Source organism: Xyrauchen texanus, chromosome 32 (genome assembly GCF_025860055.1).
Source record: "Xyrauchen texanus isolate HMW12.3.18 chromosome 32, RBS_HiC_50CHRs, whole genome shotgun sequence".
NCBI lineage: Eukaryota > Metazoa > Chordata > Actinopteri > Cypriniformes > Catostomidae > Xyrauchen > Xyrauchen texanus.
This window is the reverse complement of record NC_068307.1, coordinates 31,184,026-31,196,730: the sequence shown is the minus strand read 5'-3', so window position 1 is coordinate 31,196,730 and position 12,705 is coordinate 31,184,026. Positions and strand designations below refer to the sequence as shown.

General features: G+C 33.7%; 2 protein-coding genes across 2 annotated transcripts in view; both read left to right on the top strand.

The window, feature by feature from the left end:
• The window catches only part of LOC127625867 (forkhead box protein G1-like), a 2,427-nt gene extending 71 nt beyond the window's left edge, over positions 1-2,356 (top strand). The window contains exon 1 of the mRNA XM_052101289.1: positions 1-2,356. This exon is cut by the window's left edge and continues 71 nt beyond it. Within this exon, the coding sequence (XP_051957249.1) occupies positions 277-1,419 (1,143 nt within the window). The 5' untranslated portion in view covers positions 1-276 and the 3' untranslated portion in view covers positions 1,420-2,356.
• The window catches only part of LOC127625863 (tudor domain-containing protein 3-like), a 636,076-nt gene that overhangs the window by 316,156 nt on the left and 307,215 nt on the right, over positions 1-12,705 (top strand). The window lies entirely within an intron of this gene.

The window sequence follows — 12,705 nt, the reverse complement described above, 5'->3', positions numbered from 1 at the left end:
TCAGGTAATTTGTGTGCATTTCATCGTCCCTCCTATTCAGTCTACGTGAGCTGTGACGCATAGGACACGCTCCAGCAGTAGCAGACTTCAGGGAGCGCACGGATCCCCGCGCATTATTATGGAGAGAGTGGGGCACTAAAGTGGGCTCGATCGAGACTGTATACAGTTTCCAGCTAATTCAGAGCTCCTCCTCCCCGACGATGAGGTATTTGGTAAGACTGAATCCTGCTTAATCACAAATTTCTCGAGTCCTCCGTCCTAGAAGTCCTGTCATGCATGCAATATCTTTGCGCATCTGACCTCTCCTCTTTTAAAGTACGAAAACGGCGCTTTTTGTGTGTGTTATTGCGCGGCATGGGAGATCCGAGTGAGCCCACCATGGTGCAGAAGTCGACTTCGTTCAGCATCAAGAGCCTTCTGCTCCCGTCCAAATATGACAGCCCGGGCGGAGTTGAGGGCGCAGAGAGGCGCATCAGCAGCAGCCCGGCTCCGGTCCAAGATTTAGACAAAACGCCGGAACCGGCTGAAATGGACCCCGCGCTCCTGGTAAAGGAACAAAGAGACGCGGAAGAACCGGAGGACTCCTCTAAAAAGGCAAAGAACGGGAAATTCGACAAGCCGCCGTTCAGCTACAACGCGCTCATAATGATGGCTATCAGACAGAGTCCCGAAAAGCGCCTCACTCTGAACGGTATCTATGAATTCATCATGAAAAATTTCCCGTATTACCGGGAGCACAAACAGGGTTGGCAGAACTCCATAAGACACAATTTGAGTCTCAATAAATGCTTCGTCAAAGTTCCACGGCACTACGACGACCCGGGGAAAGGGAACTACTGGATGCTGGATCCCTCCAGCGATGACGTGTTCATCGGCGGAACCACCGGGAAGCTCCGGCGCCGGTCGGCGACCTCTAGGGGCAAGCTGGTGATGAAAAGGAGCCTCCGTTTCGCGCCCCTCGGACTCGGACTGGGTGAACGCCCGAGTAACCCGCTCTACTGGCAGATTTCTCCGTTCTTACCCTTGCACCATTCGCACTATAACGGATCCACGCATGGATTTCTAAACCAAGGACACGCGTACGGATCTTTACTCCCCGGCGTCGAGCCGCTCGGAAACGGGGACATGTCTCGCCCCATTCTGGGAACCTCTACGGGGGGTATAAATCTGTCAAACGGATACGGCGTGTCCCCGCCGGCAGCCGCGGCTGGAATACTCTCAGGGCACAATGGATACTTCGTTCCGGGAGCGCACCAGCCGCAATCGCTTCAGAGCGCACCTGGATACGGCATTTCCAGTTCTCCGTCCTCTCTCCTGTCGGATTCCCTAAGAACTAGTTTACCGTCCTTCACGTCGTCCCTTTCTAGTGGACTTTTGCCTCAACACAAACGGGTCGCGCACAATACTTTCCTCAGCTGAGCGTTACGCGCGTGCTCTCCAATGGAAATACCCAAACCAACACGATAAACTTTCCTCGAAAACCTCACAACGAAACATGCAGCTCTCCCTTGAGGACTATATATGTCTGTCGGGAACTTTGTGTGTGTGTGTGTCTATTTAAGATCATTTTGTAATGGTAGTGTTATGCCAAAGGCAGCAACTGTATGTGTTATTTTCTTTTTTAAGTATTATTTATAGATCGATTATTTCTTTGTGAATGGTTTTGTATTTATTAAACATGTTGAATATGTATTTCATCCCTTGGTACTGTGGGATTCTGTTATTCTAAGATGTTCGGCACATATTATTCGTTTAGTATCGCTAATTCCTCTGTTATTTAACATATTATGTCCCAAACTGTAAATGCGCCTTAATATATGAAATCAGGGTTTGACAACAGGGAGATCGTCTTTGGACTGACTCAGGTGTGCGTTTTGACAATGAAAAACTATTATGATGATGATGATTATAAAAACTGTAAAACCTATATGCGATGTTTTATAAACTTGCCTGATAGATCGAGTCTGTGTCATGAAATGACTCAAAGATAAGCTACTGAATTCAACTTTTAAAGCACTGTTTCAATGAACTCTTTGTGTGCGATGAGTTTGTATATCTGTACATTCTGCCACCTAAAATGCTGTTCTGTGATATAACTGGACTTTTATTAATTAATTTTATTTTATTTTTAAATAGAGGGGTTTCGGAACCCCTATCTGTGCAAACGGGCGTTTATTTGGTTACTCATCAGAAATGTGTTTTCTTTTTTTGTCCTTTCTAACCAACATGTAATTTGAGAGTTTTGCACCTTTAGTTGCTATATAGTTATTTAATGTGCTGCATTTGTACTAGTTTTGTTTTCTTGTTTCTTGTATATATTGCCTGAACTTGAGTTCAGAACAAAGAAATAAAGTATCGAAATATTTCTGTATGAATGCAAAGAGCGTCCTTTCAAGCCACGTTGACAAAATACTTTTTTGTGTGTTTTTATGTCGGAACAAAGACTCACTAGCTCGAGGGGTGCGATGCATTTAGCGGACTATTATGATTTTCCAAATGTAATACGATATTTAATCTCATGCATGCTTGAATGTTGCATAGTTGCACGTGAATAACAACACATATTGTAATGCACACATTTTAAGGCTTAACTCAACAGGCCGAACGATCTGGGTGGACACCGTGCACTGGTAACACTTTGTAATTTGCATTACTAATCATCATATATAACGCATAAAAGATCAATAGTGTGTTCACATTCTATTCCTGTATGAACTCCTGTATGAAAACATATAGCCTAAATCCATTTTTACGATATTTAAATACAGGGAACAAGATCTATACGCATTTTATGCTGACATATTGCATTATTATGACGTATTAATGAATGCCACCAATCAATATATTAGCCTATAGGTAGGCCTACTTAATCCACATCTATATAAGCCATTTAATAAATCCAGACCATATTCAGGAACTCAAATGTAGATGACCCAATGCGATGTGTTGATACTGAATCTCCGAATTGGGTATAATTGAGATATAAGCGAGCCTTTGACCAAACATTCAGCTATATCAATGCACAGCACCATCACTGTCCATTACAATGGAAATAACAGTATGTATACTTACTTTCCAGATGTTCATGAAAATTCACCTCCACGTTTGCCCTGAAAAATAAGACTCCAATAACTGAAATCTCAGAGGTACAGACGAAACCAAGACACCCTCAAAGAACCAGGACCCAAAATTATTGGACTAGGACAAGACATTGCCCAGAGGGAGGGGACTTTGGCTAAAGTTTGAAAAGTGAGGGGCCTGCATACTCTGAATACTAAGATATACATATATGGACTCTAATATTTATTAATTAATTATAAAATAAGAAGCATTTACTGTAAAAACATGAACGAGTGAAATGTGTGAAAACTTGGCCGATTTAAAAGATAAAGGGGTCGGGGTTACGAAGTGTCAGGTCTGTGGATTTTTATTCTATTTCGATTTTTCCTACAAAAAAAAAAAAAAAAAAAAAAAGAAAATGCAAATATTTAAAATCGTTACCCTGAAGACAACCAACAAAACTTTTACGGAAAATACACGCGCCAAAAAGAGGGAGGGGCTTTGAAATGTGCATAAAATATACTTTATGTACTTCACTCCTCATTTCACAAAATTGCCCGATTTATAGCGTATTTCAAAGTGTTTTTCACATTTTTGTTTTGAACAAACCCTTTTCGGGGTTTGCATGTGGTGGTCAATCGCTAAATGAAGCATCCATGAAAACAAAAGTTTAAATATACAAATCTCTTGTCGAATTATCCGGTCTTAAACTTTCTGTTTTTATTTGATAATTTATTTAATTGTAGTCAGATTTTTCCCCATGTAAAAATTAAAATATTTAAAATCGCAATCACAAAAACAGTGTTCAAACATTTTCGGAAAATACTTTCGCTAAACGGAGGGAGGGGCTTTAAAATGATACGTCACAAAACTTTTTATGTACCAACGTTGACCTGCTCATGTCACAAAAAGGTCTAATTTATAATGAGTTTCTAAAGTATTTTAACATTTTCATTTTGAACATTTTATTTTTGAGCACTTTGCTAAAAGAAGCGTCCAGTAAAATAAAAAAAAAAGAAATTATAATTTTATTTAAATAAGTCTTATCTTATCAAGATACAATTAAGTGCTATTTTAGCCATTTTTACTAGTAACTTTTACATTACATTTGCAATTAGGCCATTAAAATTAGAACAAAAGCCCTGAAACCATGAAGTGTGAAAACAAAAAAAAAAAAAATTAGCGATGTACAAGACAAATACATTCGCTTCCGGGGGTGGACCATACACAAAAATGAAAGACTTAAATTAATAAATAATCAAAATTTTTATTTATTTATTGTTTTAATTTTCAACTAATTGAAAGAAATCTCCAGAGTATGAAATCCGCGGCAGACATGTTTCAGCGTCCCACTTTGTTCTCAGTATTTTGTTAATTCAGTCTTGCGCAAGAACGCGTCAGAACAGGTTTGTAATGCTATATGCCACAATTTAGGAATGTAGTACCCATTAACACAAGTTTCAACGCCACTCCCACAACATGTGCTTCCTCTTGAGAGAGAGAGAGAGAGAGAGAGATGTTACCAAAATCAAACAGCAAGGACGGGAAAGACTAATTAATAACCTTTTCAATATATTTGGTGAAACATCTAGTCCTGTAGTCAATGAAATCTTTCAGCATATTCTGTAATTAAGCTTTCACATTGGCATTTTGCATTATGTCTCAATTTGTCACCCCCTTGAACCTACTTCTTGATCATACAAAGCCACAAACGGTCATTTATTTGACCTTTAAGTAATTCTGATAATCTCTTCCACTTACTCTTTTGGTAAGTGTCTAAAGTGTCGCTGGTAAAGCGGAAATGTCTTTTAGGGTCTCTTTGTAAAGATAAGCTCCTCTCCAAAGAGGCCCCTGGGAGCCCCACAATACAAGACTTGAGGGGTCCCCAAAGCTCCCTTTTCAGTTCACTGACGACAAAACTGCTCCTAATTTGCAAAGTTCTTTCCAGAGAAGAGTTTCTATTATGAGCCTGTCTGGGATCAATACATCTGCTGAATGCCTTAAATAAACCACATAAGTCAACCGCGGCTGCACTCTTTACAGCGCCCTAATTGTCAGAGATCTTATTGAAGAGTGTCAGAAGGATTTATATTAAGATGAGTAGTGTCTCAATAAAATGTTACTTTTGGTGAGCTTGAAGTCATTACACAAAGCATAAAAAGTGGCAAATTAGATGTTTAGATGCAGGCTATAAGAGAGCAGCTTTTAGCAGGTAAATGACAGATTTCCAATGGAAAAACTTGGGAAATTCCATAGTTTACAGGGCAATAAACAAGTATTAATCCTTGATCACAGCTACTCAGGTGAATACGGTGTTGACAAGGTCATAACTCTGAAATTCCCAGCAGCCCTGAAGGCCAAACCAAAGAAATGATAAAGCAGACAACAACTGTCTAAACATGTCCGACAGAATACATCCACATCAGTTGACTATCTGAACACGGAGCAGTTCATATGACTCTTCTAACTCGTGTTTTATTCCATTCAAAACATCCCCAAAGCTTTGGATAAAACTGAATCAAACTTAAGTTAAACAGTAAATAATAGTACTTATAGGAACAATGATAGACCACAGAGTTGCATATAAAGCTATAATGTAATTGTATTCGTCACATTAAAACTAACAACTATGTGAAACTACAGGCCTCAAAATGTGGGCAATACTCAAATATAATTAGAGTATACCGTGTAAATAATAGCAATCAATGGCCAGTGAAACCGATAGAGATATTTACCATAATGAGAAGATAAATCATTGTAAAATTAATGCAAATTCAAGCCTTTTGATATAAATATTCTCTAATAAAAAAACTATACTTTTCGCAGCTTTAGCAAAAAATGCAAAGTAAAGAAAATTGACGTGTGCACTGTAAAAAATGTCCGTAATTTTAACAGTAAATTACTGTAAAAATGCTACAGAAATAAAATGTTAATTGATTAATGAATATTAACTTTAAAATACACTGTACATTTTTAAAATATATTTTAAAAGACAATACAGTAGTTTTTACAATCTAATGTTGTAAAAATAAAATTTTTTAGATGCAAAAAGTATGATTTTCCCTTATAATTGATGGTAAAAATTGACATTATGTATAACAAGAGAGTACATGTACTTTATACAGTAAAAATAACCATATATTTTAATAAATAAAAAATGTAATCAGGCATTCCCAGAATTCCCTGCATGAAATTTACATTACATTACATTACATTTTATGGGAATAGTCATGTGTAATCTTATTTTTAATATCAGTTCTGTCCACTGGGATGTTCTGTTTTATATTTGATGTAATTTAATTTAAAGACCAGGATTTAATTGTAATTTAGTATAATATACAGTTATAGACAGCTACAAATGTACTTGAATTATCTGCCCACAAAGCTTGTGAAATTAATATGCAAACTTATTGTTTAACAAATGAACAAAATAATTGAAAATGTTCATTTCTGCTTAAAAGAATCACATACTGTAATTGCAATTAATTAAACCAACTCAGACATTTGTCAATATTACAAGACAAACAAGTTTGAATTTTATGCAAATTCAAGCTTTTCCTTCACAAAGTTTCTCTAAAAAAAAAGACATATTAATAATAGCAATGCTTCCTATAGTTCCGGCATAACAACAAATCTAAAGTAATCTATACGTATGTAAATAACTTGCAAACACTATACAATTATATAGATATTTCGATTTGTACATCTTCTAGAGCTGCCCACAAGGCAACATTTCATTTTTTAATCAAAAATGTTTTTTATGCAAAAGCAACAAGGCCAAATAGAAATCAAATCCGAACTGTTTTACGAACCGTTCCGGCATTATAGTGTGAGATATACACAGAATTCAGAGCAACATGTATGGACGCCATTTACTAAACGTGCCTAATTTCCCATCAGTACCAGAGGACGCCATTTTGTGCATCATTAACGCTCGACATCAGAAGACATCATACATGAGATGCACATTGTCCTCCACCGAAAAGGGATCACGACCTATCATTTCTAAAGATTTCTGTTGTTTTAACTCCCACACTTCCAGGCCACGCTCTGTTACCCATGGGGTATAAATTGCCCAGTGCCAATGTCAAGCTTGCGTTCAAAGGTCTTCAACGTTCCCCCAGAAAACCTCATTTTCTCAATAATTCCAATAATTCTCCTGATTGAGACACCTTTAGTCTAATCATATGACCTAACCCGTATACACTAAGTAGATCATGTCCAACGTGGTATATTGAAATGTGTTATGAATTGTTATTGATCCATTGAATTATTGAAAATGTTCTTAAACCAGCTAAAACCAAAAATAATGCACAGCAAGTTCAGCAAATGCCATCAAAAGACCAACAGTAACCAGTCTATCCATTGGTTAATGTGTTATGCAATAGGACCCTGAAAGGGGCACGAATTAGACACATTTTCTAACACATTAAACACATTTTCTCAAATGTGCAATCTTTGTTATTCACGGAGGTAAAATGTGTAAGCAATTGAATATACCTTTTGAAAATAACCCTACAAAAGCACATCATATGTTTGATGATGTACATCCTATAGTTTTAACTATAGAGTTTTTGGGGTCCTCCCAGAGGGGTGTGAGGTGTGACAGGATGTATTCACTATCCTTAAAACTCCACTACCCTGCAGAACATTTGAAAAGACACCTTCTGCCAAAGGAACTGAGAAATAACCCATGCTGGACTAACCAGTGTGGAACAAACTCACTATCCAATCATAAAAAGGTAAGATTGTATCATTCAACTTTCTTTTTCATTTTATTATTAATATTTGTTTTTTATTGGATGAAATTCTCATGGAAAAAGCAACTATCACGATGTTGTTTTATTTCAACCGATCGATTAGAAGAAGAAGAAAAAGACGTTTTACAAAGACCAGTCAATCATAATTCTATATGAAATGGCAAATTTTGTAGATAATAATCTTCTAGGCAGATTCGTTTTTTCTTTGTAAGTTAACTCTGTGTGGAAGTCGAGATGTCTTAAAAGCTTCTAGGTCAATGCTGGTATCTCAAAGTGTCTACTTGTGAATTTACTATATACTTTTATATACATATATAACAAAAAAATCAGGATCAGAATTAAATTAAATTAATTGAAACAAATTATATCTGAAAATCGGAATAATGGAAAATTACCTGTGAAGATCCTGGAAGATTCAGATTTTTGTAAAATGTTTAGTATAATTTATTATGACGTATCTGTATGTGGTTTTATTGTTTTCTCACTACAATCATTATTGTTAATAATAACAGAGCTCTTATTTAGAAGTTGTGGTGTTTTCTTTTTAAATTTACGTTTTTTTTTGTGTGCTTTTAAATGTGTTTTTAATGTATATTTGTTTTATAAATGTGATGTATCTTCAGCATTAATTCTTTATTGCTAAGCAGAATATAAAATAGACTTTAACGTCAAATGTTTTATTAATTTTCATTAATATCAAAATATTACAATGAAGCCACTGGATAATCGATAAATGGCCATATGCTCCAAAATAAATTACAATACACGATCAAATGCCTCATTATTATCTATAGTTACTTAATTGCCATTATATATTTATATAATGTCTTGAATTTTATATATATATATATATATATATATATATATATATATATATATATATATATATATATATATATAAAACATTACTAGATAACTGTATTTGTTATACAACAACAACCAGCAATTTGTTGGTTCATTTGCTAATGTACTAAATGTTTGCTAATAAACCACAGAAAACACATCAAAACAATTTTGAAAAAGAAAAAGAAAAAACATAAAAGAAAAAAACAATAAAATCCAAATGTATTATTATTATTATTACTCTTAATAATAAAAACAACAGCAAAAATATTTATTATATTTTATTTAAAACTTAGTTTGAAGTAAAAATAGGTGTGATGTGTTTTCTGTATGTTAACAAGCATTAACATCAGCAAATGAACCAACACATTGTTATAGATCACTATATGAACCATCACATTTAAATGTGTTTTTGTTCGTGTTTTGTTTTCATGTCTTTTATTTTGAAATGAGTTTACGTCCTGTTTCTGGTCATGTGTCTTTGTCATGTCGTATCTTTTTATCTCATGGTTCTTTTTTATTTTTATTTATTTATTTTATTGTCAGAACAAAGTATACAACAATATACAAGTTTAAACACAAAAAAATAGCCAGAGTGTACATGAAAATCTCAAATATTTTATATTCATGAAAAACAAGTCTACTTCCAATGTTCTCTAAAGAGGTGCTATTTTATTTAGTTTCCTGGAGGAAGTGAATACAATTTGGCTTGGGACTTGACCATTTCTTTTTGTGTATGTGAAATTTTCCCCAAATAATAAAACGTTTTACAAGGAAAATACAATTCTTATTGCCATCTACATTTGAATAATACATACAGATATCAAAATCGTTCGATCTGACAAACATATCAGTTTTATTTATAATCAAGTTTTTCATGTCCACCCAAAATATCTTTGTGTATACACAATTATAAAAAAGATGGACAATAGACTGTTTTTCTAATGAAACCTCTCTAGGTCACATTTAGCTACATTTTTAAATGTGACCTCGTTCAATTTCAAAATTTTTCACAAATTTCCCATGCTTTGCTCCAGTCTATATCTTTAAATGCAGAGGTCCATAATACACTTTTGCGAGAAGCCGTTTCATCTGTTATGATATTTCTAACATGCTGATTAGTACAATTATTTTTGAGTATGTCATTATCACCTAAAAACATTCTGTCTTTTACAAATAAAATCTCAGAGATCACTTTCACAAGCTTTAACAAACTGCACAATTTGTTGAGGTATGGCATCAAACAAACCAGCATACTCTTTGGGGTTAACAGGCAATCCAGATTTCTCTATAAATCCACTATAAGACAATGAATTTCCATTTGCATTTAAAAGATGTCTAACTAAAACAAAATCATTTTCATACAATCCTTTATAGAAGAGAGAATTATTTTAATATTGAGTACTTCTATTATTCCAGATAAAATATTAGTTTGGGGAAGAATAGATTATACACCAACATCCAGGCCAACAAGGCTTGTTTATAAAATTTAGCTAATTTCACAGTCTATAAATAATATAAATGAATCATCTGGTATGTAATTGTAATCAATCATATCTAAAATTAGTCTAATATTATTGCTGAAATGTCTCCACTTCATGAACCCTCAATGTTCTTCATCAATAATTCCTTATTGACTCTTTTTTAGACTTCTTGCTAAAATTTGTGCAAACATTTTTGCCTCATTATTCAACAACGAGATTGGTCTCCAGTTTTCAATATAAAGGTTGTCCGTGATAAGACCTGGTTTTAGCGTGGCTGGAAATTCTCTGCATTTGATAGATTCTTGAAACATGGCTACTAAAAATTGAGATAACTGACAACTGAAGATCTTATAAAATTCACTAATTATCCCATAATTTCCTGGAGATTTGTTATCTTTCAGGCCTAAAATACAATCTTTTATCTCTGCCAAATTAACGTCTTTATAACAGTTTATTTTCAATTCTTCCTCTTGTTTTTTTTTTTTTTTTGTAGCATCAAAAATTCCTCTTAAAAATAAATCTGTTTCTGTGGCTTAATAAGAATCTACAGTATAAAGAGTTTTATAAAACTGGTCGACATATTAGCAATATCTTTATTATTTTCGCACACATTATTATTGATTATAAGTTAACGCATAGAGGATAATTCACTATTCCTTTTCCCAAAACTAAAGAAATATTTTGTGTTTTTTGTCTTGTTCTAACCACTTCTGTATACTCATGAAAGCACCTCTAGATTTATATTCATATATTCTGTCTAATTGTAATTGCAGGGAGGTCAGTTGGTTAACTTCTTAATTTGTTAAGTTAAATTACTCGATAATTTCATTACTTCTTCTTTTAATTTATTTTCTTTTTCTGTTTTTACTTTGGCTAATTGTTTCCCCATAGTTAAGGCTACACTCCTTATTTGGAAGTTCCCAATTATGTCCAAAATTATTCAATATGCATGCACGTTTACAACATTTATCTATAATTTCATTGGCTTTGTTTTTAAACCTTTCATTCTCTAACAATGTTTTATTCAATTTCCATTAGTTCTTTTGGGACCAACTGAAACTCCAGCACAAGTGCTAATTTTAATCGATATTGCCTCATGGTTTGTTAATAGTGCCGTTTCAATTTGCACTGATTCAACATTCTCTACACTATCTGCTGAAATCAGCCAAATGAGAACCAAACATCATTCCACTACTGGCTTCTCCAGAAATACACATCTGTTTCGCAAGCATGAGACTCTTGAATGTTTTCCACATGTTCATGTGTCTTGTTCTCATTGGTTTATTGTCTTGTTAACTTGTTGTTAGTCTTGTCTTTTCATTGGTTGTGTATGTCATGTGAATCCAAAGATAAACAGAATATAAACTAGAACATAAACTACACTAGAGTAGAGTATGACTTCACTATAACGTTACAAACAACAATACTCGGCCAAGGACTACAGCAAACAAGAGGGCTTAAATACACTGACAAAGACAACCAATGACAAGACTAAACTAATAACAAGAGAAGATTAGGAAAACTAAGACAAGTGACCAGAAACAGGAAGTAAACTAATTTCAAAATAAAAGACATGAAAACAATTATGTTATGAAAGTAATTGCAAAATTACAAAATAAATAAATACATAATGTCTCACTTTAATGATTATTTGTTGCAAGTATTTTTGGCACAACATTTTCCCCATTTGTCTTTGGCAAAGTTCAGAAAAATTTATTTAAAGTTCTTTACCTTTTATTTATAATTTCAATAAAAATGTAAAATTCCAGATAAACTGAAATGCTTGATATTAACATGTTAACATTTTAGAATTAGACCAATTTTCACACAATATGCACTGATATCTTTAAATAACCATGTCTGTAAGAATGCATGGGCACATTGGCAGAAAGTCAGTGCATGAGTTTTTTTTTTAAACTTAAAAATGTTTTGTAGTTATAGTTTTGTTTACAATAATATCATGAATTAAACAGAAAATAATAACAGAATTAAATGGTACATATTTCTGGAAAGACCTTGTATTGCACTATTCAAACTAACCAATTAAAACTTTCAAACGCACTGAGAGAGCTGGAATATTTGTCCAATTTGTTTTATAGGCTATACAATCCATGAAGTAATCTTTCTTATAATGAACTTCTTTGGATTTAATGATGATTTAAAAAACAGTTTTCCTGATCACTTCCCACAAATAATAAAGTGCAATAAAAATATCTTATGAGAACTCTTTATTGACTGCGAACTCTGCTTTATATATGTATATATGTATATGTATATAAATATATAAACAAGTATTTCTCACAGCAGTACATTGAAATATATATATATATATATGTGTTTGAGGTGAAGTAAATATAACAGAAAAGATGAAGTACTTTCTACATTGAATAAGTTAGTTTATTTAGGAACTTTCTACATTCAAACATGTAAATATGTATGATCTAGCTGATAAGTAAATATTATTTATGCTTGTACAGAAAATATAATTATAGGGACAATTTTGAAATGTGACATGTTCTAATAAGATGTTTATTTAAGCACCAGGTATATCATATTAG